The 26,665-nt window shown below is 53.3% G+C and overlaps 2 protein-coding genes across 2 annotated transcripts in view; both read right to left on the reverse strand.

The window, feature by feature from the left end:
• Window positions 1-17,369, reverse strand: part of LOC119249356 (carcinoembryonic antigen-related cell adhesion molecule 8-like) — a 34,051-nt gene extending 16,682 nt beyond the window's left edge. The window contains exons 1-5 of the mRNA XM_054697205.1: window positions 17,306-17,369; window positions 16,086-16,445; window positions 13,575-13,853; window positions 12,937-13,191; window positions 228-506 (exon numbers count right to left, since the gene is read on the reverse strand). Of these exons, the coding sequence (XP_054553180.1) occupies window positions 228-506; window positions 12,937-13,191; window positions 13,575-13,853; window positions 16,086-16,445; window positions 17,306-17,369 (1,237 nt within the window). The remainder of the gene's footprint in view (window positions 1-227; window positions 507-12,936; window positions 13,192-13,574; window positions 13,854-16,085; window positions 16,446-17,305) is intronic.
• A 3,140-nt stretch (window positions 17,370-20,509) lies between these two features.
• On the reverse strand, window positions 20,510-25,607 carry LOC119248646 (carcinoembryonic antigen-related cell adhesion molecule 21-like). Its single transcript, XM_037515520.1, has 5 exons — window positions 25,544-25,607; window positions 24,327-24,686; window positions 21,590-21,868; window positions 20,623-20,810; window positions 20,510-20,530 (listed from the first exon to the last, which is right to left on the reverse strand). The coding sequence occupies exons 1-5, from the start codon at window positions 25,605-25,607 to the stop codon at window positions 20,510-20,512; spliced, it is 912 nt and encodes a 303-aa protein (XP_037371417.1).
• Window positions 25,608-26,665: the final 1,058 nt, after the last annotated feature.

The following is a 26,665-nucleotide window of genomic DNA, read 5'->3' on the forward strand; positions in this document are numbered from 1 at the left end:
CTCCTCCATCTCAGGTTGTGGACCCGAGCCCCCAGCCCAGGAGCAGCCCCCCTCCTAGTCCTGGATCAGGCTGGGCCTGCCTGGCTTTGCCTGGAATGGGCAGTCATGCCCAGCCCGGGTGTCCAGGGGAGGGTCGTGCACTTGGACCTGAGGGGGACGATGGGGCCTGGGCTTTGACTGTGTGTGTGTGGGGCAGCCCGGCCCGCGTTGGGACAGGAGTTACTCACAGAGAACATTCAGGCTGAGTGGGTCGCTGCAGCGGGCACTCACTGGGTTCCGGGTCTCACACACATAGGGTCCCCTTTCAGTCCTGGTGACACGGAGTAGCGTGAGGGTCCTGTTGTCCTTGGACAACTGCAGCCTGTCTCTGTCCAGGAGGCTCTGGATGCGGAAGGACCACAGGTGGGTTGTGTCCAGAGTCTCAAGTCCACATGTTAGCACCACAGTGTCCTTGTCCTCCACGGGGTCCGAGTTGTTGCTTGTGATGTGGGGTTTGGGTAGCTCCTCTGAGCAGGGAACAGAGAGAACATTGCCCTGAGGTCCCCTGACTCCTGCAAAAGTGTCTGCATATAGTTGGCATCTCTCACCTCTCGGCCACCCGAGTCCTTAGGCACAAGGCGGGTGTGTGTCTCCAGACAAATGCAGGAGGGTGTGAGCTCAGAGCGTGAGGCTGCCTGCTCCATGATGACAAAGACAGACCTTCTCTGCGTCAGGTCAGTGTCAGGGCTTAACATGGAACCCAGGTCAGGAGTCAGAGCACCAGCTCCTGCATTTCATCACTGAGCAGTGATGCCTGACCTGCTGTGCTCACCTGGGATGGGGGTGCTGGGTCCCTCCAGTTGCACAGGTGTGCACTGCTGGGTTGAGAAGTGTTTTCCCTGAGGCCTCTCTCCCAGGGTTTCCTAGAGCTGGGAGAGGATGTGCCACCCACAGTCCTGAGAACCCAAGTGTGGAGGCAGCAGGGCCTGGACATGGGTGTTGGAGCAGAAATGACACAGGGACCAGGGGCCAGCCTGGTGGTCAGGTCAGCCTTAGGCTGCAGGGCTGTGAGGTGGGCAGTACTGCCCAGGTGATGGTGTGACTGATGGATAGTGACCTGAGAAGGGAGAGCAGAGTCCAAGGAAGGTTCTAGGACAGAGTGAAGGGACCATGGAGCTGGCTGGCAGCAGAGCCAGGTCCTCTGTCCTTGGTCTTTCATGTCTCCTCTCTGAGGGCAGCTGAGGGCCCTGCTGGTCTCTTTTGACATCCTCCTGGACAACAATGACTCAGAGGAGTGACTTTTGGACAGTGAGAGCAGGTAGCTGGTGAAACAGGCAAGTGTTTAGAGGATGGGGTTTGGTCCCAGTTCCTGAAGACACAGGGACCCACCCGCACTCCAATGTCTAAAGAATGTATGAATCCTTCACTCTATCATCATCATTCAATCCGTCAGTAAGAAAGATGGAGAGTTTGTTCCACGTTGGCATATTACTTGTTGTGGTTGTAGATTATAGAAAGGAAAATCTTTCCCATTTTATCCCAACACATCAGGAAGGGCAATGAATTTCTCATCCAGTGCATGGAGGTGTGGATCAGCCCAGAGGGGGAGGCCTGGGCCCCCAGCACTGACTCTGCTGGAGGATGCGGGTCATTGAGTTCTAGAGTCAGCAGGGGGCATTTCCATTTGCTCTCACTCTCCAGACCAGAATCTCTGTGTCTCAGCTGGGGAGGCCCAGGAGGAGAGGAAGTGAACCAGCAGCTGGTTTCAGGGGCCCCAGATGAATACTGCTCCCCAGAATTAGGAGAGAGTGGGCTGTGACTGCAGACAGGTCATGGGCTCACTCTGATGTGGGTCTTGGTCTGATGACCCTTATTCAGTGTCTCCTGTAACTTAATTCCTCTCAATAAAATAGGGTAAGTGGTAAATAGTCTCAGGCCTCCCGTGTCTGTGAATGAACCTTCAGTCTTTCACCATTACCTGATCTGAGGTTTGTGCAAAGGAGCCGCCCAAAGACGAGGCGCCTGGTATTGTTTGTCTCCATGTGGGAGGGCTCGCTGGGCTGATCCTGGGTGTACGTGCAGCTTCCAGAAAATCTCTGTCTCTCCTCCCTTGGTGACCTGACCTTACTTTGGCATCTCCTATGTGCTCAGACATGCTATGTATTGACCAGGGACCTGCGATCTGCTCGCCAAGTCTCAGGCGAAAGACCAGGCTCTGTTCTTGCCCAGAGGAGGCTCTTGGGGCTGGGCCTTGGCTAGTGACCCGCTCGGGAGCCTCAGGACTCAGGTTTTCAGGAAATTGCTACAGCTCTGTCTACGAGAAGAGATCCCACCACTGACAGGGCCTCCTCAGGGTCACTGGGGTCGGGAGCCCTGGGACAGGACCTGGTCAGGGGCTTCCTGGGATAGAACTTCTCTGTGAGGATTCAGGCTGCCCATGTCAGGCCCTGACCAGACTTTCAGGGTGCTTCCTGGGTCGTGCTTACAGGTAGGGCTCCAGGGGTCTGAGAATGACTCCCCATCCCCAGCTGCTGCATTATTTGGCAACTGGTCTCTCTTCTGCAGGGAATGAGGCAGGACTAGATTCAGTAGGGACTTCAGTCTTATGCGCCTTTTCCACTCTGTTTCCTGCACTAAATGATCAACCCCAACATGACACACAGTTGGGGGATGAGGCCGAGCCAGGCCTGTGAGTCCCGTGTGTGTGAAGCAGATTGACCCTCCAAACCCAGAGGCCAGAGAAGAATTACTCACCAAGTACTTGGAAACGTCCTATGCCTCCTCCGTCGGTGAGGTCATCATATAGAACTAATACATAGTAGTCTCCTGTGTCTGCCTTGGTAACGTTCCGGATGAGCAGGGATCCACTGGGGTATATAGTCTCTCGACTGCTGTACATAGGCCCGGTGGAGGTATTTTGAGTGTCTACTCTATAGGATATAATAAGTTGATTGCTGTCCACACCTCCTCCTTTATACCAGCTATATTTCAGAGGTTCCCTTGACAAATTGGAGACACGCAGAAGAACATCTTTCCCTTCTGCAACATTAGCAGGCTCTGGTTTAACAGTCAGGTGGGCAGTGACAAGCGGGATCCAGAAGGTTGAGAGTGAAGCTAGGAGGGAAGTGAGAGAAACTGATCAACGTTTGGCCAAAGTATTGGCATGGGAAGGGGTGACCTGGGGCCTGAGCACTTTATCAATCCCTTTATGATCATTTTTGGGGTGTGTGTGTGTCCCACATGTTCACGGTCAGCAGCATGCCCTCCACCCTCCAGACCCTTTTCCTTTTTCTTCCCTCTCTTTGAACACACTTCCCAGAGTGTTCTCCTCATCCCCCAAGCCCCCTAAAGCCCCTGCTCACCCTGAGAGCATCCTTGGGAGATGCCTCCCTGACCCCCTGCTCTGAAGACCCGCTGTCCTCACTGTGTGACCTTTCCCTGCTCTGTGCCCTTCAGAACACTTGTCAGCACCTGACAGCTCGTTCTAATGTTAGATCTTAGTTATCTCTCTCACCAGCCGAGGACCTGCGCTCCCTGAGGGCAGGGACTACTCCGGTCCCGTGACAGGATGGGCGCCATCCCTGTGGATGAGTGAGCGTCCCCAGGGCCTCTATGTTTTGCCTGGATGATTTGCCCAGTTCTAAGGGCGGGGTCTAAGGGGGGTTAATGTTCAGTTTGTACATTTTTTATGACACAAACTCTTGATATAAATTGTTATTATTCTCATCATTTCCCAAAAATTTTGTCTAGTGATAAATCACTTAGAAAACAACTGAGGTCTCCTGGCCTCACACTTCAAATGATGACAACTTCATGCTGAGAAGCTGTCGTCTTGTCCCTGCTCTCCTGTCCCCTCGCCCCAGGTACACACAGAAGCCGTCCGTCTCCTCTAAGACCCTGTTCTCCCTGGAAACCTCAGTGTATCTGGTCTCCTCCTCCCACCCCCAGGAATGGCCCCTCTCACCTGCCAGCAGGAGCCCCTGCCAGGGGCCTCGGCCTCTGTGTCCATGGGCTGAGGGGGCCTCCATGGGGTCCCTGCCTGCTCTGTGCTCCCTCTGAGAGGAGCTTGGGCTCCAGAGAGGCTCCCAAGCAGGGCTGCCCCTGAGTGTCAGCGCTGAGTTCCTGTTTCTTCAGGGACACCCGGTCCTGAGAGCTGAGCCTCCTCCCCACTCAGGAGCACTTTGCTGGTCACGGGGCCTGTGGGTGGGTGTGTCTGCCCTGGGGGCTCCCTCTCCCCTCCCCTCATTCTCCGCCCTCTTCCCTTCTTCCTATTTCCAGTGTCTACATTTAGGGCTCCCAGATTATGTAGCCTCTGCCCTTTTTCCTTTTCAAAAACAGGTTTATGAGGAGAGGAGAAGGGAATAGTCCCCACATGGTCAAGGCGGGCAGGAGACTGCTGCCTCTGCCTGTTTCAACTGTGACAGTTCAACTGACAAACATAGAAACACACACTCACACACGCACACTCTCACATACACACATTCACACACTTGCACTCTGACACACTCACACTCACACAGACACGCTTACACAGACACACTATTGGATAAGCATAAGCCTGGAGTGTCCATGTCCAGGGCTCCCCCACAGCTTTGTGTTCTGGTGCAGGGCACCCCCAAGGCCTCTCTCCTCCCTCTACTTTTTCCTGTCAGAGCTGACCCCTGGCCTCCTCAGCAGCTCCTGTCACAGGCTGTCCCTTCTGTGCACAGAATCACCTGGGGAACTCGCTAAAGATGGTGAATGCCCAGGTGACACCTACACGGGCTTATTCAGCAGCTGCCCAGGGAACAATGTGCCGACCAGGTGACCCCATGATCGGTGTGGGAGCCTCTGCCTGCCCTGTGCACAGGGAGGGGCTGCAGATCCTGGGAACATGCAGCCCCTGAACCGGCAAGTGAGGGGCGACCTGAGAATCTGCATCTCCCCAGCTCTCAGGTGATGCTGTCATCCTGGCCTGCAGAGCCCACTTTCCAGAGCGAGACTGATGGGGACCCCTGTGCCTGAGAGAGACCTCCTGCCCCGTTGTGCCTGTGCTGTGTCCTGTCCTGGGGTCTACAAACACCAGGCTTAGATCGGGGTCATGACCTTGGGTGACTGTCCTTGGTCACAATGTGCCCAGGTGGGGATGAGTTTTCCCGGTGCCTCAAGTGCTCTGGGTTGTGGCATTTCATTCTCACTAGGGGGGTCCTGAAAAGAGTTGAGGAGCTAGAAAGGGGTATGAGTGAACCACCTGGTGAGGGGCCATTCTCACCCCCATGAGGACAAGCTCAGGTCAGAAACTCTGAAGCTGGGTGTTCCAGAAGGAGCAGCAGCTCCTGCAGGGGGTAACTGCATCTCACGTGTCCTGTGGTGGATGGTCAGTGGGGCCTGGGCCCTCATGGTCTGCAGGGACAGTCTAGACTCCTGTCCCTGGAGTCTGACGTATAAGCTGTGTCCCAGAGGATTGTCCACCTTCTCCCTGACTGTCCTGGGGCTCTGTCCCCCACCATCTCACTCTCCTGGGGTCACTCGCCTCCCCCATGGTGGTGTAGGCAGGGAGTGGGAGCTACACAGGTAGACCAGGGCCAGCTCTCAGAGCCCAGGAGGGGTGATTTCGATGGAGTGTGGTGCTCAGGCCTGCAGACTCACCCTGACTTACTAAGTGGAGGGACTGGCCCAGCCCTCCCAGAGCTGACATCACCTGGATCTGTGTCGAGCTTTTAGGGCTGGCTAGAGCCCTCTGAGAAAGGAGACAGGACAGGCCGTGTCAGCAGAGCCTCCTGGGTGTAAGTTCTCCCTGCTGACAGGTGGGGGCCAGTGTCCACAGCTCAGGAGCTCACCCTCGGCCCTGTGCACCCTGTAGAGCTGTGTCCTACCTAATGAATTTACTCAGGCCCTAAGTCTGGGGAGACCACTGGACATTGGTACCACCGTGGAGGTGCCGAGTCCAGGCGTCTCACACACTGGTTCTGATCTGGGGTCCAGGCTATAAGGCATGTCTGCTTCATTGAGGTCCATCTGTCATGAGGAGGCTCCTGGAATATTTCTCTTGGGTTAGCCCTAGGGACAGCCCTGGGTCCCTACAGAAAACAGGCCTGATGTGTCCCTGCTCTTGGGAGGAGCCAGCACTGAGTCATGGTTACAGAGCAACTAGTCAGTGATGGTGGAGGGGGTGAGGGAAGGGCCCCCGTGTGGTTGTAGCTCATAGTGGAGCCCCCAGGGACGTGTTCTGATCTCCAGGACTGTGTGTAGAGCAGAGTGGGTCAGTTACAGATGGAGGAGGGCGTGAGGGAGGAGACCATGGACACTCACGGGCAGACGCCTGACTGCATGAGGGCCGAGAGTCCTGTGTGGGGAGAGGAGAGCAAGGAGGGCTGTGGCTGAGGTGTCATGAGGGTTGGACCTGGAAACATGGACAAGGCAGACAAGTGTCAGCCCTCCTGGGAGGCGGCAGGAGCGCAGGGCTCTGTCGCCATCTTGTGGCCACAGGGGGTAGTGCAGCAGTTGTGTTCGGCCTCTCACTTGTGGCAAGGACAGGCTTATTAGGAAAAGGAGAAAGCAGAAGAGTTGCCCCTGCACAGTCACAGCACATTGCTGCCCCTTCTCTTTGTTCAACACACTCTGGGCAATTTCCCAGGCGTCACACCTCCTGCAGAAGCTCCACCCTGTCCCAGCTCAGGAGTCCCTGCGACCCCCCAGTCATCCCTGTCTCCCTCAGTGAGTGATCCAGCCTCAGATCTGCAGGAATATGTGTCCGAGCGTGCCCAGTAAGTTACTGTGACCGGAGGGGATGGTGTGTATTTCAGGGAGCAGAGGGGAGCACTGACAATGCAAAGGGCACCCTCACTCCCCTCGCCTGGTCTGTTTGGGGACACTCACACCACACACCTGTCCCCAACCTGGGGCAGCTCTCCTGGGCCTCGGATGTTGTTGTGATTTGACACGCACACTCCTCTCTCGAGTTGAAGAGTTTCACTTGGAGATTAGTGCAGGTCAGGGAGTGTGATGAGGGGGCTTTGCCCACTAGGATGCAGTTGACTGTCTGGTGTCATTTCTGGTTGTCACAGTTGGGGGCAGGCATCCTCCTGGCAGTTAGGGGGTCAGGTCCCCATGGTGCTAACAGCCTGCATTGTGCAGATGCCCCCAGCCAGGAGGAGCAGACCCGTGTCAGTGGTGAGGAGGTTGAGAGTCCAGCGGCGCCCTCCCCCAGCTCCCCAGGAGGGGCCCCCGCAGCTGCTGCTTCCTGTCTCTGTAGAACTTTCCTCCACCAGTCCCTCCTGCTCCTGCTTCTCTCTTCCAGCCCTGGTGAGCTTGATCTTGATCTTCTACAAGGTCCACCCTCACCTCTCCTTTCCTGTCCCTTCAGCTCTTCATCCTGCAGGAAGAGTACGGGGGGGTCTCTTACCCTTCATGAGCTCAGAGATACATTTTCCATCACCTAATGCAGGGGCCACTTGTGCACTGGGCCAGGGAGTCCTCATGGAGTGGGGTCCTGGGCCTTGACCCTGGGTAGTCGACAGCCTCTGTGGGGACAGTACTGTGTGAGCTCAGCTTCTGTGAGCATCGTCCCTTCTCATCAACACTCTGTCACCCCATCTATTTCTGGGGAACAGACATGTATTTGGCAATACTTTGGAGATATTAATTTCTTTGAGAGGCCTAGGAGAGACGGACCAAATGTGGGTGAATATGTGCAGAGAAATCCTATGTGGAGGCAGAGCAAATGGGGGAGGATCCCTTTATTCAGCCTCGTGGGGTGGTCCCCAGTGGGTCACAGGGCAGGTAACTTCCCATAATCTTCCCACCCCCTGGTGCTAAATGGCCTTTGCTCTGGTTCATTCAGGGCTCAGAACAATGTACTGGGGTCTCCAGAAAACAGAGGAGCCCCAACCCTGAAAGCATAGACACAAGTGGGCAGGAAGAGCCCCCCAAGAAAGCATAGTTTTGCTAAGAGAGGCCTGCATGGTTGCAGGCAGGTGGCCTTGACAGGTCATGGGCAGGTAGTAAGGCTGCTGCCTTGCAGAGGGAGAGAGTTGGTGGAAAGAGGCACCTTCATAGTCGCAGGTGGGCAGTGGGATGCTGCCAGTTCTAGCTCTTGACACCCCCAAAGTCTTGGGTCTCAGATCGTCTAGCAAGACCTGAAGGTGAAGTTCTCAGAAGGAACTAAGAAGCCATTTTTGTCAAGGGGTTCAACCGGCAGTAGATGTTTGTGTCGGGCTGTAGTAACTCCTGTAAGAGAAGGAAAAGGTCTCTGAGCCTCCAAAACCTCAGAACCTGTGCTGCATCTTTGAGAACCTGGGTAACCTCGTCTTATGTGGGGCTGGCTGTTCCTGGAGGGCTCTGCTACCAGGCCCCTACATCTCCAAGCACCCTCTTGTACATTTTCCCTGCTTGTTCCTCATATCAAAGCATAGCCAGGCCAGTTGTGGGCAGAAGCTGGGCTCCCCTGGGCCTGGGGGACAGGACGCGCATCGCCCACACTCACCTGGTAGATGGGAATAGCTGGCTCTGTGTCAGGCAGGGGGACCTGGGCAGGGGGAGAGAGCAGGTGTTAGGGCATGGCGAGGGAGGGTCACTTGCCATAGAGTGACTTTACTAGGCAACCCTGAACCCCAGTGCTCATCCTGATTGTACCCCCCACATTGTGTTACCCAGTACCCTGACGAGTTAGTCCCAGCCCCTACTCGCTGCTGATTGGACTCCAGGGTCCCATTAGGCTGAATAAGGGGAGCAGAGAGGAGTCATTCTTCTCTGAAGATGGGTTCAGCGCAGCCCAGGCGCTGGTCCCAGCCAATGGGTGTGGGGAGTCTGCCTGCAGCAGGGCTGAGCCCCACCCTGAGCCCGGGCAGCAGGACCCTGGGCAGAAGGGATGGGTGGGCTTACCGAGGAGGCGGTGTGGCCTGAGCGGGCAGAGCCTGGGAGCAGAGACAGGAGTTAGCACGAGTAGGGGAGGAGCCTGGGCCTGTCCAGGAGCAAGGCTGGTGTCCTGGACCCCCAATAATAGGTAGGAGAGAGACTCTACCATTTAGGGTCCCTTGAGACCCAGGTGGAGACCCACAACCCACACATCACAAGTGCTGAGTGTTTTATGAAAACATTTCTGAGCCTCAGGAGGAAACAGTCAGGGAGCAGGAGTGACAGGCAGGAGCAGACACAGGACAGGGGCTCTCCAGGGTCTTGAGTCTGTGTGACACTCACCAGGGGTGGGTGCTGGGGTCCGGCGCTCTGGGAGGCCTCGCTTGTCGCTGGTCCTAGGAAAGGCCAGATTATTAGTGAGGGGAGGTGGGGGAGGGCACAGCTTTGGTGTCAGGACAGGGGATTTGGAGGGTCCCCCTTCCCAGAAAGGGTTTGGGGACATGTTCCTCCTGTTCTAAGAGAGGAGGGCCCATAATAAGGGTACAGGAAGGCTAAGAACACTTATCTGTCCTGGCCCACAGGCAAGGACCTGCAACTAATGGGGGTTCAGGAGGAAGTTACCCCAGAAAGAGAGGGACTCAAGAGAGGAATCAGACTGAGGTTTGCCTGAGTGGAAGGTCAGTGCCTCAGAGGGACAGCAGGGTCAAGTGTGTGCAGGAAATTCAGGGTCCCCAGGTATGTGGGTCTCCCTGAATGAGGTCCCCTTGCTGTGGGCCGATCCTCACAGTCCGGGAGAGGCTGAATGTGACAGTGGCCTCACCCTGTCCATCTGCCTGGACAAGAGGCACAAGCTCACCCCAGGCCTGCCCTCCTGGCCGCCCCACCTCCTCCTCCCTCACACCTCAGGGACTGGGCTCACCCCTCTCCCACCTGCGGGCATCTGACTTGACCCTGCCTGTCTAAGCTCTTCTGCCTCATGTGTTTGACCTGGTATAAGACACCCTCAGATTTGAGGCTGCACAGGCCCCTCCTAGGGAGAGTAATTTAGCGAACAACAGTGGGTGGTGCTACTGAGTCCTTCCTACCTCCCTGCTGGGGGTTTGTGAGGGACAAGGACAGCACTGAGGGGGCCTTCCCTGAGCTCATGGATAGCTGAGGAGGCTGTGAGGAGGCCCCAGGCCAGCAGCTGCTGAGGGAGGATGTGGATGGGGTGAGAGGGAACAGCCATGGAGAGGTGGAGGCCGTGGGAGCCACGCCGAGAAATCAAGGACGAGGTTTCCTCCTCCTGGCCTGAGACAGGATCAGATGTGGGATATACCCTCGTACTTCCCAGACCTTTTGCAAACCAAGACAATAGCCAGGGCGGCTGCCAGCACCACCCCTGCCAGGACCCCGATGACGATGGCTGCAATGGCCCCCGCAGAGAGGCCTGTGGTGTCTTCTTCCGCTGAAAGGAGAAGAGAAAGGGGACATGAGCCCAGGGCCATTCCAGGGGCACCATGAGGTGCCTGACAAATGGGCCTGGCGAGGGGAAGGAAAGGTCACTGGTCTGTGTGAGGTTGTGTGTCTCCAGACGCCCCTCCCGGCTGCTGCATCCTTCTGCTCTCACAGCCGAGACCTTGCACTTGCTGCACCCCTCACATTCTCCCACACGCAGCCGTACTGCTTCCCGCCATTTTCCTCAAGGCCTCTCTTCACACTCTGCTCATCCCTCTTCCCTGTCCCGTCACTGTGGGTGGTCTCTGAGGGCAGAGCCCACCGTCACCTCAGCACTGACGAGGAATAGTAATATGAGCTGATGTGTCCTGGTCGGCCTGTGCCAGGCTCATGGAAGAACTTTCCATTCCTTCACCTGGCCCTCCTTCCAGGAGGGAGAGGGTGTCATCCCCACGCTGCATAATCAGAACCTGACAGAAATGCTGAAATAGTACAGGGGTCACAGAGCAGAAGAGATAAAACCAAACTACAACCACATTCTGCTGGTAGATCAGTGAAAAAAATAAAGTTAATGAACATAAATCCTCATTGACACCCTCCCTAAATCCTTGATATTTTGACTAAGAGATTTATTTCACTGGCTCCTAATCAACACTCTCAAGACAGCCTGAGATCCAGTTCTTGTATTTCAGTTTGGCAGATAGGGAAACTGAGGCTCAGGAGGTTGAGCCTTGCCCGAGGTCAGACAGCTGGGTCATCAGACCAGCAAGACTGGCCTAATTCTGGTGCTTCTCCATGTTGCCCCACAGGCTCTGAGGAGGCATCCACTCAAGGCTCCTCCATTTCACACCCCTTCCCCCCATTAATGAGACATATAAGGATGAAGTAGGAGAGTTGAGGGTCACTCCCCCTTCACAGTGAGGGTGAGGGGGTCACTTCTGCTGAACTGACCAGGTTGGAGACCTCACACTGATACTCCCCGGTATCCTCCCTCCTGACAGGGCTGATGGGGAGGGAGCTCCTGTCCTGGGACAGCATCATCCTGTCTGTGAGCCACAGACATTGGTTATTGAGCAGCCACAGGGTAGAGATCTCAGTGTCTCTTGTGAGGCTTGTCAGGACCACGAGGTCCTTGTGTTCAGTGACTGTGGTGTTGCTGGCTTGGATGGAGGGCGGGGCCACTGGCTCTGTGGAGAAGCAGCGGAGGTGACTGAGAGTGGGTTTGGGGCCTGGGCAACACTCCCTCCTCAGATCTCAGCTCCTCACAGGCCACAGAGCAGCTGCATATTTCCAGAGACTGGACCTGGCCTCTGCAAGATCCAGTGTCTGTGTTCAGGTGATGACGTGTAAGGTGAAGGTGACACCTGCTGTCTGACCCCAGTTGACGCCAGGGTGATTTCAGACTTGTACCCTTGGGCATCTCCGCATTATTGGCAGAAGGAATTCCTTCTGAGCTCAAATTCTTCATTCAGAAGAACTTTTTCTCCTGGACTCTGTGTAACTTCCAGAAATTTAATAACCTTGAAAGGTGAGGTCCCCTTCCTCTTATAAACTGTATGTTGGAGGATGGATGCCTGACTTTTACTTCCTCATTTGCATAGGAACAATCTAGAGAAGGGGTTACAGATTTCACAAGGCTGCACTCTGAGAACAGAAGGAAATTATTACAACATAAGAAAGACCTAGAGGAAAGGCCCTCGACATCACCTTCATGCTGATACTCTAAGTTTAGCCCCTAAGATGAGGAAGAGGGCAAGTTGTACTTCCCCAACCCCATCAGCACAGGACTGATGTGCAATGTCCATGCCTGGACCATCAGGCAGGAAAAAGAACAACAGACATGTCCCTGGACAGGAGAAGTGCAGTTCGGTTTGTTTGCAGATGGTGTGAACTTAAATATAGAAATACTTAAAGGTTTTACAAAAATAATGAGAACTAAAAATCAAATTAGGAGGGTTACAGTGTACAAAATCAGCATACTAGCAATGAACTCTCTGACACGGAAATCAATAGAACAGTTCCACTTACATTAATATCAGAGATCAAATACTAAGGGATAAACCTAAGCAATGAGTGACAGACTCTTCCATAGAGGTATGAAAAGCAGTGAAAGCAGGTAATTGGTCAAACAGGCAAGCTGAGAGGACTTAAAGCAGACAAAGTAATGGAAAGGGCATCTTTGTTGATGTGTCAGGAGACTTAATATCGTGACGATGACAATACAATGCAGAGAGACCCCACATTCAGAGCAGTTCCTGTACAATCCTTGTAATGTATTTTGCAGAAATAAAATTTCCAAAAATGGTAATAAATTTTGACCCTTGTTTCACACCATGAAATTAACTTCATATGGATGAAAGAGCTACATAGGGTCAAAATTGTCAATGATCTAGAAGAAAACAGAGGAAAATGTCTTCTATTAGATTTACCAATGGTTTGTTACATATGATGAAAAAATTCAGACTAAGAATCAGAATATACAAAAACTCCTGTAATTCAACAACAAATAGAAAATTGACCGAGGGGACACTTCCTCCTGTGTCATCTGCAAAGCCCTGTCCTATTCATGGGGCTCTGGGGTTGAGCTAAGCCTTTCCCACTCCAGGATGGACCCACATCTTCCAAATGACAAATCGGAGAGCAAGGGTGGGGCTCAGTCCGCAGATGGTCCAGGCAATCACTTACCAAGGACTGTGATGATCTTGAATGTGGTCATATTGAGGCCAGTGGCCTTGTTGTGGGCAAGGCAGGTGTAGGATCCACTGTTCTGCTCAGTGATGTTGGGCATAAAGAGCACCTGTGTGGATTGCTGGGGCCTCCCACTGATCAGCCAGGAATAGTGTGCAGGCGGGTTAGAGGCTGCGTGGCAGGAAAGGTGGAGGTTTGCCCCTGCACGGTAGTAAGGGTCTGAGGGGAAGATGGTGGGGGTGTCCGGGCCATCTGGGCAGAGAACAAAGTGACACGTGATGTCATCAGAGAGAGGAGGCTCCTGGGCTGTTCAAGGGCCACAGTGTCCCTCTGAGTGGGTCTCCCCTTGTTTGAAATGATCACACCACCACACTGAGGTCGGCTCCTGAGTCTGAGACGTTCCCCTGCTCCTTTATCACAGGTTGTGGACCCCGAGCCCCCAGCCCAGGAGCAGCCCCCCTCCTAGTCCTGGCTCAGGCTGGGCCTGCCTGGCTTTGCCTGGGACGGGCAGTCATGACCAGCCCGGGTGTCCCGGGGAGGGCCGTGCACTTGGACCTGAGGGGGACGATCGGGCCTGGGCTCTGACTGTGTGGGTGTGGGGCAGCCCCGGCCGCATCGGGACAGGAGTTACTCACAGAGAACATTCAGGGTGAATGGGTCGCTGTGGCGGGCACTCACTGGGTTCCGGGTCTCACACACATAGGGCCCCGTGTCAGTCCTGGTGACACGGAGTAGCGTGAGGGTCTGGTTGTCCTTGGACAGCTGCAGCCTGTCTCTGTCCAGGAGGCTCTGGCTGTTGTTGGACCATAGGTAGGTTGTGTCCGGAGTCTCAGGTCCACATGTTAACACCACGGTGTCCTCGTGCTCCACAGGGTCCGAGTTGTTGCTTGTGATGTGGGGTTTGGGTAACACCGCTGTGCAGGGAACAGAGAGAACATTGTCCTGAGGTCCATTGACTCCTGCAAAGGTGTCTACCTATAGTTGGCATCTCTCACCTCTCTGCCACCTGAGTCCTTAAGCACAAGGCAGGCGTATGACTCCAGACAAAGGCAGGAGGGTGTGAGCTCAGAGCATGAGGCTGCCTTTTCCATGTCTGACAAGGATAGACCTTCTCGGCGACATGTCAGACTCAGGGCTTAACAGGTCCCAGGTCGGGAGTCACAGCCCCTGTTCCTGCTGTTCGTCACTGAGCAGTGATGCCTGGACCTGCTGTGCTCACCTGGGACGGGGGTTCTGGGTCCCTCCAGCCGCACAGACCTGCACTGCTGGGTTGAAATGTGTTTTCACTGAGGCCTCTCTCCCAGGGATTCCTAGAGCTGGGTGAGGTGGCACCACCCACAGCCCTGAATCCCTGAGTATGGGGGCAGCAGGGCCTGGACATGGGTGTTGGAGCAGAAATGACACAGGGACCAGGGGCCAGCCTGGTGGCCAGGTCAGCCTCAGGCTGCAGGACCATTAGGTGGGCAATCCTGCCCAGGTGATGGTGTGACTGACGGACAGTGACCTGAGAAGGGAGAGCACAATCCAAGGAAGGTTCTAGAACAGAGCGAGGGGACCGTGGGAGCTGGTTGGCAGCAGAGCCAGTTCCCCTGTCCTTGGTCTTTCATGTCTCCTCTCTGAGGGCAGCTGAGGGCCCTGCTGGTCTCTCCTGAAATCCTCCGGACAACAATGACTCAGAGGAGTGACTTGTGGGCAGTGAGAGCAGGTAACTGGTAAAACAGGCAAGTGTTTAGAGGATGGAGTTTGGTCCCATTTTCTGAAGACACAGGGACCCACCGAACTCCAATGTCTAAAGAACATATGAGTCATTCACTCTATCATCATCATTCAGTCCATCAGCTAGAAAGACTGAGGGTTTATTCCACATTGGCCTGTTACTGGTTGTAGTTATAGATTATAGAAAAGAAAGTCTTTTCCATTTTATCCCAACACATCAGGAAGGACAATGAATGATTTTTTATCCAGTGCAGAGAGGTGTGGATGGGCCTAGAGGAGGAGGGCTGGGCCCCCAGCACTGATCTGGAAGATGTGGGTCATTTAGTTCTAGAGTCAACAAGAGGCATTTCCATTTGCTCTCACTCCCCAGGCCAGAATCTGTATCTGAGCTGGGGAGGCCCAGGAAGAAAGGACGTGAACCAGCAGAAAGGAAGTGAACCAGAAAGGATGTGAATCAGGGGCCCCAGATACATAATAATGCTCCCCAGAATTAGGAGAGGGTGGGCTGTGACTGCCGACAGGTCATGGGCTCACTCTGATGCAGGTCTTGGTCTGATGACTCTTCAGTGTCTCCTGTAACTTAATTCCTCTCAATGAAATAGGGTAAGTGGTAAATAGTCTCAGGCCTCCTGTGTCTGTGAATGAACCTTCAGTCTTTACCATTACCTGACCTGAGGCTTGTGTAGAGGAGCTGCCCAAAGACGAGGCACCTGGCATTGTTTGTCTCCATGTGGGAGGGCTCCCTGGGCTGATCCCGGGTGTATGTACAGCTTCCAGAAAATCTCTGTCTCTCCTCCCTTGGTCACCTGACCTTCCATTGGCAACTCCTATGGCTCAGACATGCCATGTAATGACCAGGGACCTACAATCTGCTCGCCAAGTCTCAAGTGAAGGACCAGGTTCTGTCCCTGCCCAGAGGGGGCTCTTGAGGCTATGCCCTGGCTGGTTACCCTCTCGGGAGCCTTAGGACTCAGGTTTTCAGGAAATTGCTGCAGCCCCGTCTACGAGGACAGATCCCACCCCTGATAGGGCCTCCTCGGGGTCACTGGGGTCGGGAGCCCTGGGACAGGGTCTGGTCAGGGCCTTTCTGGGATGTGAGGATCCAGGCTCCCCAGGTCAGGCCCTGACTAGACTTTCAGGGTGTTTCCTGAGTCATGCTTATACGTAGGGTCCCAGGGGCCTGAGAATGACACCTCACCCTGAGCTGCTGCATTATTTAGCAATTGGTCCTTCTTCCGCAGGGAATGAGGCAGGACTGGATTCAGTAGGGACTTCATCTTATGAGCCTTCCCCACTCTCTGTTTCCTGCACTAAATGCTCAACCCCAACATGACACACAGTTGGGGGGTGAGGCAGAGCCAGGCCTGTGAGTCCCCATGTGTGTGAAGCAGAATTTACCTCCCAAACCCAGAGGCCAGAGAATTACTCACCAAGTACTTGGAACCCTCCCATATCTCTCACACTGGTGAAGTCATCATATAAAACTAATACGTTGTAGTCTCCTGTGTCCTTCTTGGTAACGTTCCGGATGAGCAGGGATCCATTGGGGTATATAGTCTCTCGACTGCTGTACATAGGCCCGGGGGTGGTATTTTGAGTGTCTACTCTATAGGATATAATATGTTGACTGCTGTCCACACCTCTTCCTTTATACCAGTCATATTTTAGAGGTTCCATTGACAAATTGTAGACACGCAGAAGAACATCTTTCCCTTCAGCAACGTTAGCAGGCTCTGGTTCAACAGTCACCTGGGCAGTGACTGGCGGGATCCAGAAGGTAGAGAGTGAAGCTAGGAGGGAAGTGAGAGAAACTGATCAAAGTTTGGCCAAAGTATTGGCATGGGAAGGGGAGGCCTGGGGCCTGAGCACTTTATCAATCCCTTTATGATCATTTTTGGGGTGTGTGTGTCCCACATGTTCACGGTCAGCAGCATGCCCTCCACCCTCCAGCCCCTTTTCCTTTTTTGTCGCTCTTTGAACACTCTCCCCAGAGTGTTCTCCTCACCCCCCAAGCCCCCTAAAGCCCCTGCTCACCCTAAGAGCATCCTTGGGAGATGCTTCCCTGACCCCCTGCTCTGAAGACCCGCTGTCCTCCCTGTGCGATCTTTCCCTGCTCTGTGTCCTACAGAACACTTGTCAGCACCTGACAGCACGTTCTAATGTTAGATCTTAGTTATCTCTCTCACCAAGCGAGGACCTGCGCTCCCTGAGGGCAGGGACTTCTCTGGTCTTGTTGCCCTTCAGTGGCAGGACGGGCCCCATCCTTGTGGATGAGTGAGCGTCCCCAGGGCCTCTGTGTCCTGTGTGGATGATTTGCCCAGTTCTAAGGGCGGGGTCTAAGGGTGGTTAATGTTCACTTTGTACATTTTTTATGACATGAACTCTTGATACAAATTGTTATTATTCTCATCATTTCCCAAAAATTTTGTCTAGTGATAAATCACTTAGAAAACAGTTGAGGTCTCCTGGCCTCACACCTCAAATCATGACAACTTCATGTTGCTGAGAAGCTGTCACCATGTCCCTGCTCTCCTGTCCCCTCACCCCAGGTACACACAGAAGCCGTCCACCTCCTCTAAGACCCTGTTGTCCCTGGAAACCTCAGAGTCTCTGGTCTCCTCCTCCCACCCCCAGGAATGGCCCCTCTCACCTGCCAGCAGGAGCCCCTGCCAGGGGACTCGGTCTCTGTGTCCATGGGCTGAGGGGGCCTCCATGGGGTCCCTGCCTGCTCTGTGCTCCCTCTGAGAGGAGCTTGGGCTCCAGAGAGGCTCCCAAGCAGGGCTGCCCCTGAGTGTCAGCGCTGAGTTCCTGTTTCTTCAGGGACACCCGGTCCTGAGAGCTGAGCCTCCTCCCCACTCAGGAGCACTTTGCTGGTCACGGGGCCTGTGGGTGGGTGTGTCTGCCCTAGGTGCTTCCTTTCCTCTCCTCTCATTCTCCTCCCTCTTCCCTTCTTCCTATTTCCAGTGTCTACATTTAGGGCTCCCTCCCCCCCACCAGACTACTGTAGCCTCCGCCCTTTTCTTTTACCTTTTCAAAAACAGGTTTATGAGGAGAGGAGAAGGGAATAGTCCCCACATGGTCAAGGCGGGCAGGAGACTGCTGCCTCTCCCTGTTTCAACTGTGACTGCTCAACTGACAAACATAGAAACACACTCACACTCACACACGCACACTCTCACACACACATTCACACACATGCACTCTGACACACACTCACACTCACACAGACACGCTTACACAGACACACTATTGGATAAGCATAAGCCTGGAGTGTCCATGTCCAGGGCTCCCCCACAGCTTTGTGTTCTGGTGCAGGGCACCCCCAAGCCCTCTCTTCTTTTTTTTTTTTTTAAATAATAACTTTTATTTTTATATTCCCCCATACAACTGCACATGCCCCATTCTGACCCCAATCCTTCCCCTCCCGGCCCCCACCCCCCAAAAAGTGTCTCTGGTTCATAGTTTTTTGTTGATTTTGATTTTCACTTTTTTATAGTTATTCATTTTCCTGGTCCCTTATTTAAGTTTTCTAGATTCCTGCTATGAGTGAGACCATCCGGTATTTTTCTTTTTCTTTCTGGCTTATTTCGCTGAGCATGGTCCCTTCTAGCTCCATCCATGTTGCTGCAAATGGCATGTGTTTATCTTTTTTGAATGCTGAGTAATATTCCATGGTGTATATGTACCACATCTTCTTGATCCAGTCATCTATTTTTGGGCATTTGGGTTGTTTCCAAAGCTTAGCTATTGTAAACAGTGCTGCTATAAACATAGGGGTGCAGGTGCTCTTTGGAATAGATGTTTCTGTGTCCTTTGGGTAAATACCTAGGAGTGGAATTGCTGGATCATATGGAAGCTCTATGTTTAGTAGGTCAAGAAATCTCCACACAGCTCTCCATAGTGGTTGGACCAGTTTGCACTCCCACCAACAGTGCAGGAGAGTTCCTTTTTCTCCACACCCTCGCCAACATTTGTTGTTGCTAGTTTTTTTTAATATGTGCCATTCTCACTGGTGTAAGATGGTATCTCATGGTAGTTTTGATTTGCATTTCCCTGATGACAAGTGATGTTGAACATTTTTTCATATGCCTGTTGGCCATTTGCATTTCCTCTTCAGAGAAGTTTCTTTTTAGCTCTTCTGCCCATTTTTTGACTGGGTTATTTTCTTTGTTGTTGTTGAGTCTCATCAGCTCTTTGCAGATTTTTGTGATCAGTCCTTTATCATTAGTGTTGGGTGCAAAAATGTTCTCCCATTTGGTGGGGTTTCTCTTTGTTTTTGTTATTGTCTCTTTTGCTGTGCAGAAGCTCTTTAATTTGATGTAGTCCCAGCTGTTTATCTTTGCCTTCACTATAACTGCTTTGGGTGATGTGTCTGTAAAGATGTCTTTGATATGCAGATCACGTAGTGTTTCGCCTATATTTCCTTCTATGTATTTTATGGTTTCAGGTCTTATGTCTAGTTCTTTAATCCATTTTGAGTTGATTTTTATGTATGGTGTGAGGTAGTGGTCAAACTTCATTCTTTTGCACGTAGCAACCCAGTTTTCCCAGCACCATTTATTGAACAAACTTTCTTTGCTCCAATGCATAGTCTTTGCTCCTTTGTCAAAGATTAGTTGACCATAAATCTGTGGGTTTATTTCTGGATTTTCTATTCGATTCCATTGGTCTGTATGTCTGTTCTTGTTCCAATACCATGCAGTTTTGATGATTATGGCCAAGCCCTCTCTTCTCCCTCTACTTTTTCTTGTCAGAGCTGACCCCTGGCCTCCTCAGTAGCTCCTGTCACAGGCTGTCCCCTCTGTGCACAGAATCACCTGGGGAACTCGCTACAGATGGTGAATGCCCAGGTGACACCTACACGGGTTTATTCAGCAGCTGTCCAGGGAACAATGTGCCCCACCAGGTGACCCCATGATCGGTGTGGGAGCCTCTGCCCGTCCTGTGCACAGTGAGGGGCTGCAAGTCCTGGCAACATGCAGCCCCTGAACCGGCAAGTGAGGGGCGACCTGAGAATCTGCGTCTCCCCAGCTCTCAGGTGATGCTGTCATCCTGGCCTGCGGAGCCCATTTACCAGGGGTGCACTCTGGGGGCCGGTGCTCTGGGAGGCATCGCTTGTCGCTGGTCCTAGGAAAGGCCAGATTATTAGTGAGGGGAGGTGGGGGAGGGCACAGCTTTGGTGTCAGGACAGGGGATTTGGAGGATCCCCCTTCCCAGAAAGGGTTAGGGGACATGTTCCTCCTGTTCTAAGAGAGGAGAGCCCATAATAGGGGTACAGGAAGGCTAACGAAGACATACTGTCATGGGCCGAGAGGTGAAGGATCTGCATCTGCTGGGGGTTCAGGAGGAAGTTACCCAGAAAGTCCAGGACTCAGGAGAGGAATCAGACTGAGATTTTCCTGAGCAGAAGGTCAGGGCTTCAGAGGACCAAGAATATGCAGGAAACTCAGGGTTCACAGGTATATGGATCTCCCTGAATGAGGTGTCCCTGCTGTGGGCCGAACCCCATAGTCCAGGAGACGCTGAATGTGACAGAGGCCTCACCCTTCTCCATCGGCCTGGACACTTCCCAGGCCCTGTCCTCTTGCTGGCCCATGTCCTCCTGCCTCACACCTCAGGGGCTGGGCTCACCCTCTCCCACCTGAGGGCATCTGACCCCACCCTGCCTGCCCAGGCTCTTCCAAACCTTGTATGTGAACTGGCCAGGACATCCTCAGATCTGAGGCTGCACAGGCTCCTCATGGGGAGGGTGGATTTAGCCAACAACAGGGGGTGCTGCTACCGAGTCCTTTCCTAACTCCCAGATGGGGGTTTGTGAGCGACAAGGACAGCACTGATGGGGTCTTCCCTGAGCTCATGGATAGATGAGGAGGCTCTGAGAAGGCCCCAGGCCAGCAGCTGGTGAGGGAGGAGGGGATGGGGTGAGAGGGAACAGCCATGGGGTGCTGGAGGCTGTGGGAGCCATGCCCAGAAAACAGGGGCGGGGTATCCTCCTCCTGGCCAGGGACAGGATCGGATGTGGGAAATGCCCTCATACCTGCCAGAACTGCAAACTGAAACACACCACAGGGCGGCTGCCAGCGCCACCACTGATAGGGCCCCAACTAAGATGACAGCGATGACCCCCTCAGAGAGGCCTGTGGTGTCTCCTTCTGCTGAAAGGGGAAGAGAAAGGGGACATGAGCCCAGGGCCATTCCGGGGGCACCACGAGGAGCCTGACAGGAAGGGCCTGGCGAGGGGAAGGAAAGGTCACTGGTCTGTGTGAGGTTGTGTGTCGTCCTCAGTGTCTCCAGACGCCCCTCCCGGCTGCTGCATCCTTCGCTCTCACAGCCGAGACCTTGCACTTGCTGCACCCCTCACATTCTCCCACACGGAAGCGGTACAGCTGTACCGCTTCCCACCACTTTCCTCAAGGCCTCTCTTCTCACACTCTGCTCGTCCCTCTTCCCTGTCCCGTCACTGTGCACGGTCTCTGAGGGCAGAGGCCACCGTCACCTCAGCGCTGACGAGGAATAATAATATGAGCCGATGTGTCCTGCTCGGCCTGTGCCAGGCTCGTGGAAGAACTTTCCATTCCCTCACCTGGTCCTCCTTCCCTGGAGGGAGGATGTGTTCTCTAATTTGCATAATCAGAATCTGATGTAGATGCTGAAATAGCTCTGGGGTCACAGAGCAGAAGAGATAAAACCAAACTGCAATCAAATTCTGCAGTTAGATGAGTGAATAAAAATAAAGTTAGTGCACATACTCATTGACACCCTCCCTAAAACCTTGATATTTTGACTAAGAGATTTTATCTCACTGGTTCCTAATCAACACCCTCAGGACAGCCTGAGATCCAGTTATTGAATTCCAGTTTGGCAGATAGGGAAACTGAGGCTCAGATGGTTGAGCCTTCTGAGGGGGATGTGGGAGATGTCGAGGATCACTCACTCTTTACAGTGAGGGTGAGGGGGTCACTTCTGCTGGAACTGGCCAGGTTGGAGACCTCACACTGATACTCCCCGGCATCCTCCCTCCTGACAGGGCTGATGGTGAGGGAGCTTCTGTCCTGGGACAGCGTCATCCTGTCTGTGAGCCGGAGACGCTGTTTATTGAGGAGCCACAGGATGGAGATCCCAGTGTCTCTTGTGAGGCAGGTCAGGACCACAGTGTCCTCGTGTTCAGTGACAATGGTGTTGCTGGCTTGGATGGAGGGCGGGGCCACTGGCTCTGTGGAGAAAGAGTGCAGGTGAGTGAGGTGAGTGAGAGTGGGCCTGGGCCACAGTCCGCTTCAGCTCTCAGCCCCTCACAGGCCACCGAGTGGGTGCAAATTTCCAGAGGCTGGATCCTCTGCAGGTTTCAGTGTCTTGTTCAGGTGATGACATGTAAGGAGAAGGTGGCACCTGCCCTCTGACCCCAGTTGACCCCAGGGTGATTTCAGATTTGTACCCCTGGGCATATCAACAGTATTGGCAGGAACCCCTTCTCAGCTCAATTCTTCATCCAGAAGAACTTCTTCCGTGGACTCTGTGCAACTTCCTAGATATTTAGTAACCTTGAAAGGTGAGGTACCCTTCCTGTTCTAAACTGTATGTTGGAAGATGGATGCCTGACTTGTTTATCCTGGTCCCAGGGCAGCCCCACATAAAGCAGGAAAGGACTTTACTCCTTGTCAGATCAGGGGTGAGGATGCCCCTCCCAGTCTTCACGACCTTACAACCTGGGGAGTTACCAGTCTAAGGGCTGTCTCATCCTAACAACATGTTTGCTTCCTCATTTGCATAGGAACAATCTAGAGAAGGTTTTATGATTTCACAAGGCTGCCATCTGAGAACAGAAGGAAACTATTGCATGCATAAAAAAGGCCCTTGGCAGCAACTTCTTGATGAAACATTGAGGTTTAACTCCTAAGATGGAGAGGAAGGCAGGATGCACTTCCCCTCCTCCATCAGCACAGGACTGATGTCCAATGTCCATACCTGTACTATCAGGCAGGAAAAAGAAGCAGACATGCCCCGGACAGGAGAAGTGCAGTCAGGTCTGTCTGCAGGTAGTGTGAACTTAAATATAGAAATCCCTCAAGGTTTACAAAAATGAAGAGAATCAAAAAACAAATTAGGAAGGTTACAATGTACAAGATCAATATACTAACTATGAACTCTCTGACACAAATCAATAAACAGTTCCACTTACATTAATATCAGAAATCAGATGCTAAGTGATAAACCTAAGCAAAGAATGATCGACTCGTCCATGGAGAGATGGAAAGCATTGCTGAGAGGACTTAAAAGAGATAAAGTAATGGAACACAATGTATTTTGCCAAAAAAAAAAAAATTCCAAAAACTCCATGAATTTTGACCCTTGTTACACACCATGAAATTAACTTCAAATGGAAAAGATCTACATAGAGTCAGATGTCAATGTTCTAGAAGAAAACAGAGGAAAATGTCTTCTTTCCAGTGGGAGTGACCCTAACACATCAGGAAGGACAATGAATGATTTCTCATTCAGTGCATGGAGGTGTGGATGGGCCCAGAGGGGGAGGCCTGGGCCCCTAGCACTGACTCTGCTGGAGGATGTGGGTCATTGAGTTCTAGAGTCAACAGGGGGCATTTCCATTTGCTCTCACTCTCCAGACCAGAATCTCTGTGTCTGAGCTGGAGAGGCCCAGGAAGAAAGGATGTGAACCAGCAATGGTTCCAGGGGCTCCAGATACATAATATTGCTCCCCAGAATTAGGAGAGAGTGGGCTGTGACTGCAGACAGGTCATGGGCTCACTCTGATGTGGGTCTTGGTCTGAGTGACCCTTATTTAGTGTCTCCTGTAACTTAATTCCTCTCAATAAAATAGAGTAACTGGTAAATAGTCTCAGGCCTCCTGTGTCTGTGAATGAACCTTCAGTCTTTCACCATTACCTGACCTGAGGCTTGTGCAGAGGAGCTGCCCAAAGAGGCAGCTGGTATTGTTTGTCTCCATATGGGAGGGCTCCCTGGGCTGATCCTGGGTGTATGTGCAGCTTCCAGAAAATCTCTGTCTCTCCTCCCTTGGTGACCTGACCTTCCTTTGGAGTCTCCTGTGTCCCCAGAGCTGTCAGCTAATGACCGGGGACCTGTGATCTCCACACCAAGTCTCAGGCGAAGGACCAGGCTCTCCCCTGCACAGAGGGGGCTCTTGGGGCTGGGCTCTGGCTGCTGACCCACTTGGGAGCCTCAGGACTCAGGTTTACAGGAAATTGCTGCAGCTCCATCTACGAGGACAGATCCCACCCCTGACAGGGCCATCTTGGGGTCACTGGGGTTGGGAGCCCGGGACAGGGTCTGGTCAGGGGCTTCCTGGGATGGAGCTTCTCTGTGAGGATCCAGGCTGCCCAGGTCAGGCCCTGACCAGACTTTCAGGGTGTTTCCTGGGTCGTGCTTACAGGTAGGGTTCCAGGGGTCTGAGGATGACCCCCCATTCCCCATTGCTGCATTATTTGGCAACTGGTCTCTCTTCTGCAGGGAATGAGGCAGGACTGGATTCAGTAGGGACTTCAGTCTTATGCGCCTTTTCCACTCTGTTTCCTGCACTAAATGCTCAACCCCAACATGACACACAGTTGGGGGATGAGGCCGAGCCAGACCTCTGAGTCCCGTGTGTGTGAAGCAGATTTATCCCCCAAACGCAGACCCAGAGAAGAATTACTCACCAAGTACTTGGAAACTTCCTGTTCCTCCTCCATTGGAGAAGTCATCATATAAAACTAATACATTGTAGTCTCCTGTGTCTGCCTTGGTAACCTTCCAGATGAGCAGGGATCCACTGGGGTATATAGTCTCTCGACTGCTGTACATGGGCCCGGGGGTGGTATTTTGAGTGTCTACTCTGTAGGATATAATAAGTTGACTGCTGTCCACACCTCTTCCTTTATACCAGCTATATTTCAGAGGTTCCCTTGACAAATTGGAGACACGCAGAAGAACATCGTTCCCTTCAGCAACATTAGCAGGCTCTGGTTCAACAGTCAGCTGGGCAGTGGCTGGCAGGATCCAGAAGGTTGAGAGTGAAGCTAGGAGGGAAGTGAGAGAAACTGATCAACGTTTGGACCAAAGTATTGGCATGGGAAGGGGCGACCTGGAGCCTGAGCACTTTATCAATCCCTTTATGAATCATTTTTTGGGGTGTGTGTGTGTCCCACATGTTCACGGTCAGCAGCATGCCCTCCACCCTCCAGACCCTTTTCCTTTTTCTTCCCTCTCTTTGAACACACTCCCCAGAGTGTTCTCCTCATCCCCCAAGCCCCCTAAAGCCCCTGCTCACCCTGAGAGCATCCTTGGGAGATGCTTCCCTGACCCCCTGCTCTGAAGACCCGCTGTCCTCACTGTGCGACCTTTCCCTGCTCTGTGCCCTTCAGAACACTTGTCAGCACCTGACAGCACGTTCTAATGTTAGATCTTAGTTATCTCTCTCACCAGCCGAGGACCTGCGCTCCCTGAGGGCAGGGACTACTCCGGTCCCGCCGTGGCGGGATGGGCGCCATCCCTGTGGATGAGTGAGCGTCCCCAGGACCTCTATGTCCTGTGTGGATGATTTGCCCAGTTCTAAGGGCGGTGTCTAAGGGGGGGTTAATGTTCAGTTTGTACATTTTTTATGACACAAACTCTTGATATAAATTGTTATTATTCTCATCATTTCCCAAAAATTTTTTTTGGTGATAAATCACTCAGAAAACAGTTGAGGTCTCCTGGCCTCACACTTCAAATCATGACAACTTCATGCTGAGAAGCTGTCGCCATATCGCTGCTCTCCTGTCCCCTCGCCCCAGGTACACACAGAAGCCGTCCGCCTCCTCTAAGACCCTGTTCTCCCTGGAAACCTCAGAGTATCTGGTCTCCTCCTCCCACCCCCAGGAATGGCCCCTCTCACCTGCCAGCAGGAGCCCCTGCCAGGGGCCTCGGTCTCTGTGTCCATGGGCTGAGGGGGCCTCCATGGGGTCCCTGCCTGCTCTGTGCTCCCTCTGAGAGGAGCTTGGGCTCCAGAGAGGCTCCCAAGCAGGGCTGCCCCTGAGTGTCAGCGCTGAGTTCCTGTTTCTTCAGGGACACCCGGTCCTGAGAGCTGAGCCTCCTCCCCACTCAGGAGCACTTTGCTGGTCACGGGGCCTGTGGGTGGGTGTGTCTGCCCTAGGTGCTCCCTTTCCTCTCCTCTCATTCTCCTCCCTCTTCCCTTCTTCCTATTTCCAGTGTCTACATTTAGGGCTCCCTCCCCCCCACCAGACTACTGTAGCCTCCGCCCTTTTCTTTTACCTTTTCAAAAACAGGTTTATGAGGAGAGGAGAAGGGAATAGTCCCCACATGGTCAAGGCGGGCAGGAGACTGCTGCCTCTCCCTGTTTCAACTGTGACTGCTCAACTGACAAACATAGAAAGACACACACATTCACACACGCACACTCACACATACACACACACACACAGACATGCTATTGGACAAGCATGTGCAGGGCTCCCCCAAGCTCTGTGTCCAGGTCAGAGCAGCCCAAAGCCCTCTCTCCTCCCTTGGACTTTTCCTGTCAGAGCTGACCCTGGGGGCCTCCTCAGCAGCTCCTGTCACAGGCTGTCCCCTCTGTGTACAGAATCACCTGGGGAACTCCTAAAGATGGTGAATGCCCAGGTGACACCTTACACAGGCTGTTTCAGCAGCTGCTCAGGGAACGGGGTGCCCCACCAGGTGACCCCATGATTGGTTTGGGAGCCTGTGCCTGTCTGTGCACTGGGAGGGGCTGCAGGTCCTGGGAACATGCAGCTCCTGACCCAGCAGGTGAGGGGGGAAACCCAAGAGTCTGCATCTCCCCAGCTGTCAGGTGATGCTGTCATCCTGGCCTGTGGCGCCCACTTTCCAGAGCGAGACTGATGAGGACCCCGTGCCTGAGAGAGACTTCCTGCCCCATTGTAGGTCTGTGCTGTATCCTGTTTGGGGACACATAGAGACCTGGAATCCCGAAACCCAGGGGAGATTTCCCTTTGTGACACAAGAGCCTGCCTGGGCACAG

Source organism: Talpa occidentalis, unplaced genomic scaffold, assembly GCF_014898055.3.
Source record: "Talpa occidentalis isolate TD23 unplaced genomic scaffold, MPIMG_talOcc4v2.1 talOcc4.17, whole genome shotgun sequence".
NCBI classification, from domain to species: Eukaryota; Metazoa; Chordata; class Mammalia; order Eulipotyphla; family Talpidae; genus Talpa; species Talpa occidentalis.

Excerpts from the sequence above, each read along its gene's own strand:
- LOC119248646 (XM_037515520.1), bottom strand. The coding sequence starts at position 25,607 with ATGGAGGCCCCCTCAGCCCATGGACACAGAGACCGAGGCCCCTGGCAG. Across the intron at positions 20,811-21,589 it reads CCTCACCCTCACTGTAAAGA|CAGAAGGAGACACCACAGGC; the intron begins GTGAGTGATCCT and ends TTCCCCTTTCAG. Across the intron at positions 20,531-20,622 it reads ACCCCGCCCCTGTTTTCTGG|AGCCTCCTCATCTATCCATG; the intron begins GCATGGCTCCCA and ends GGGCCTTCTCAG.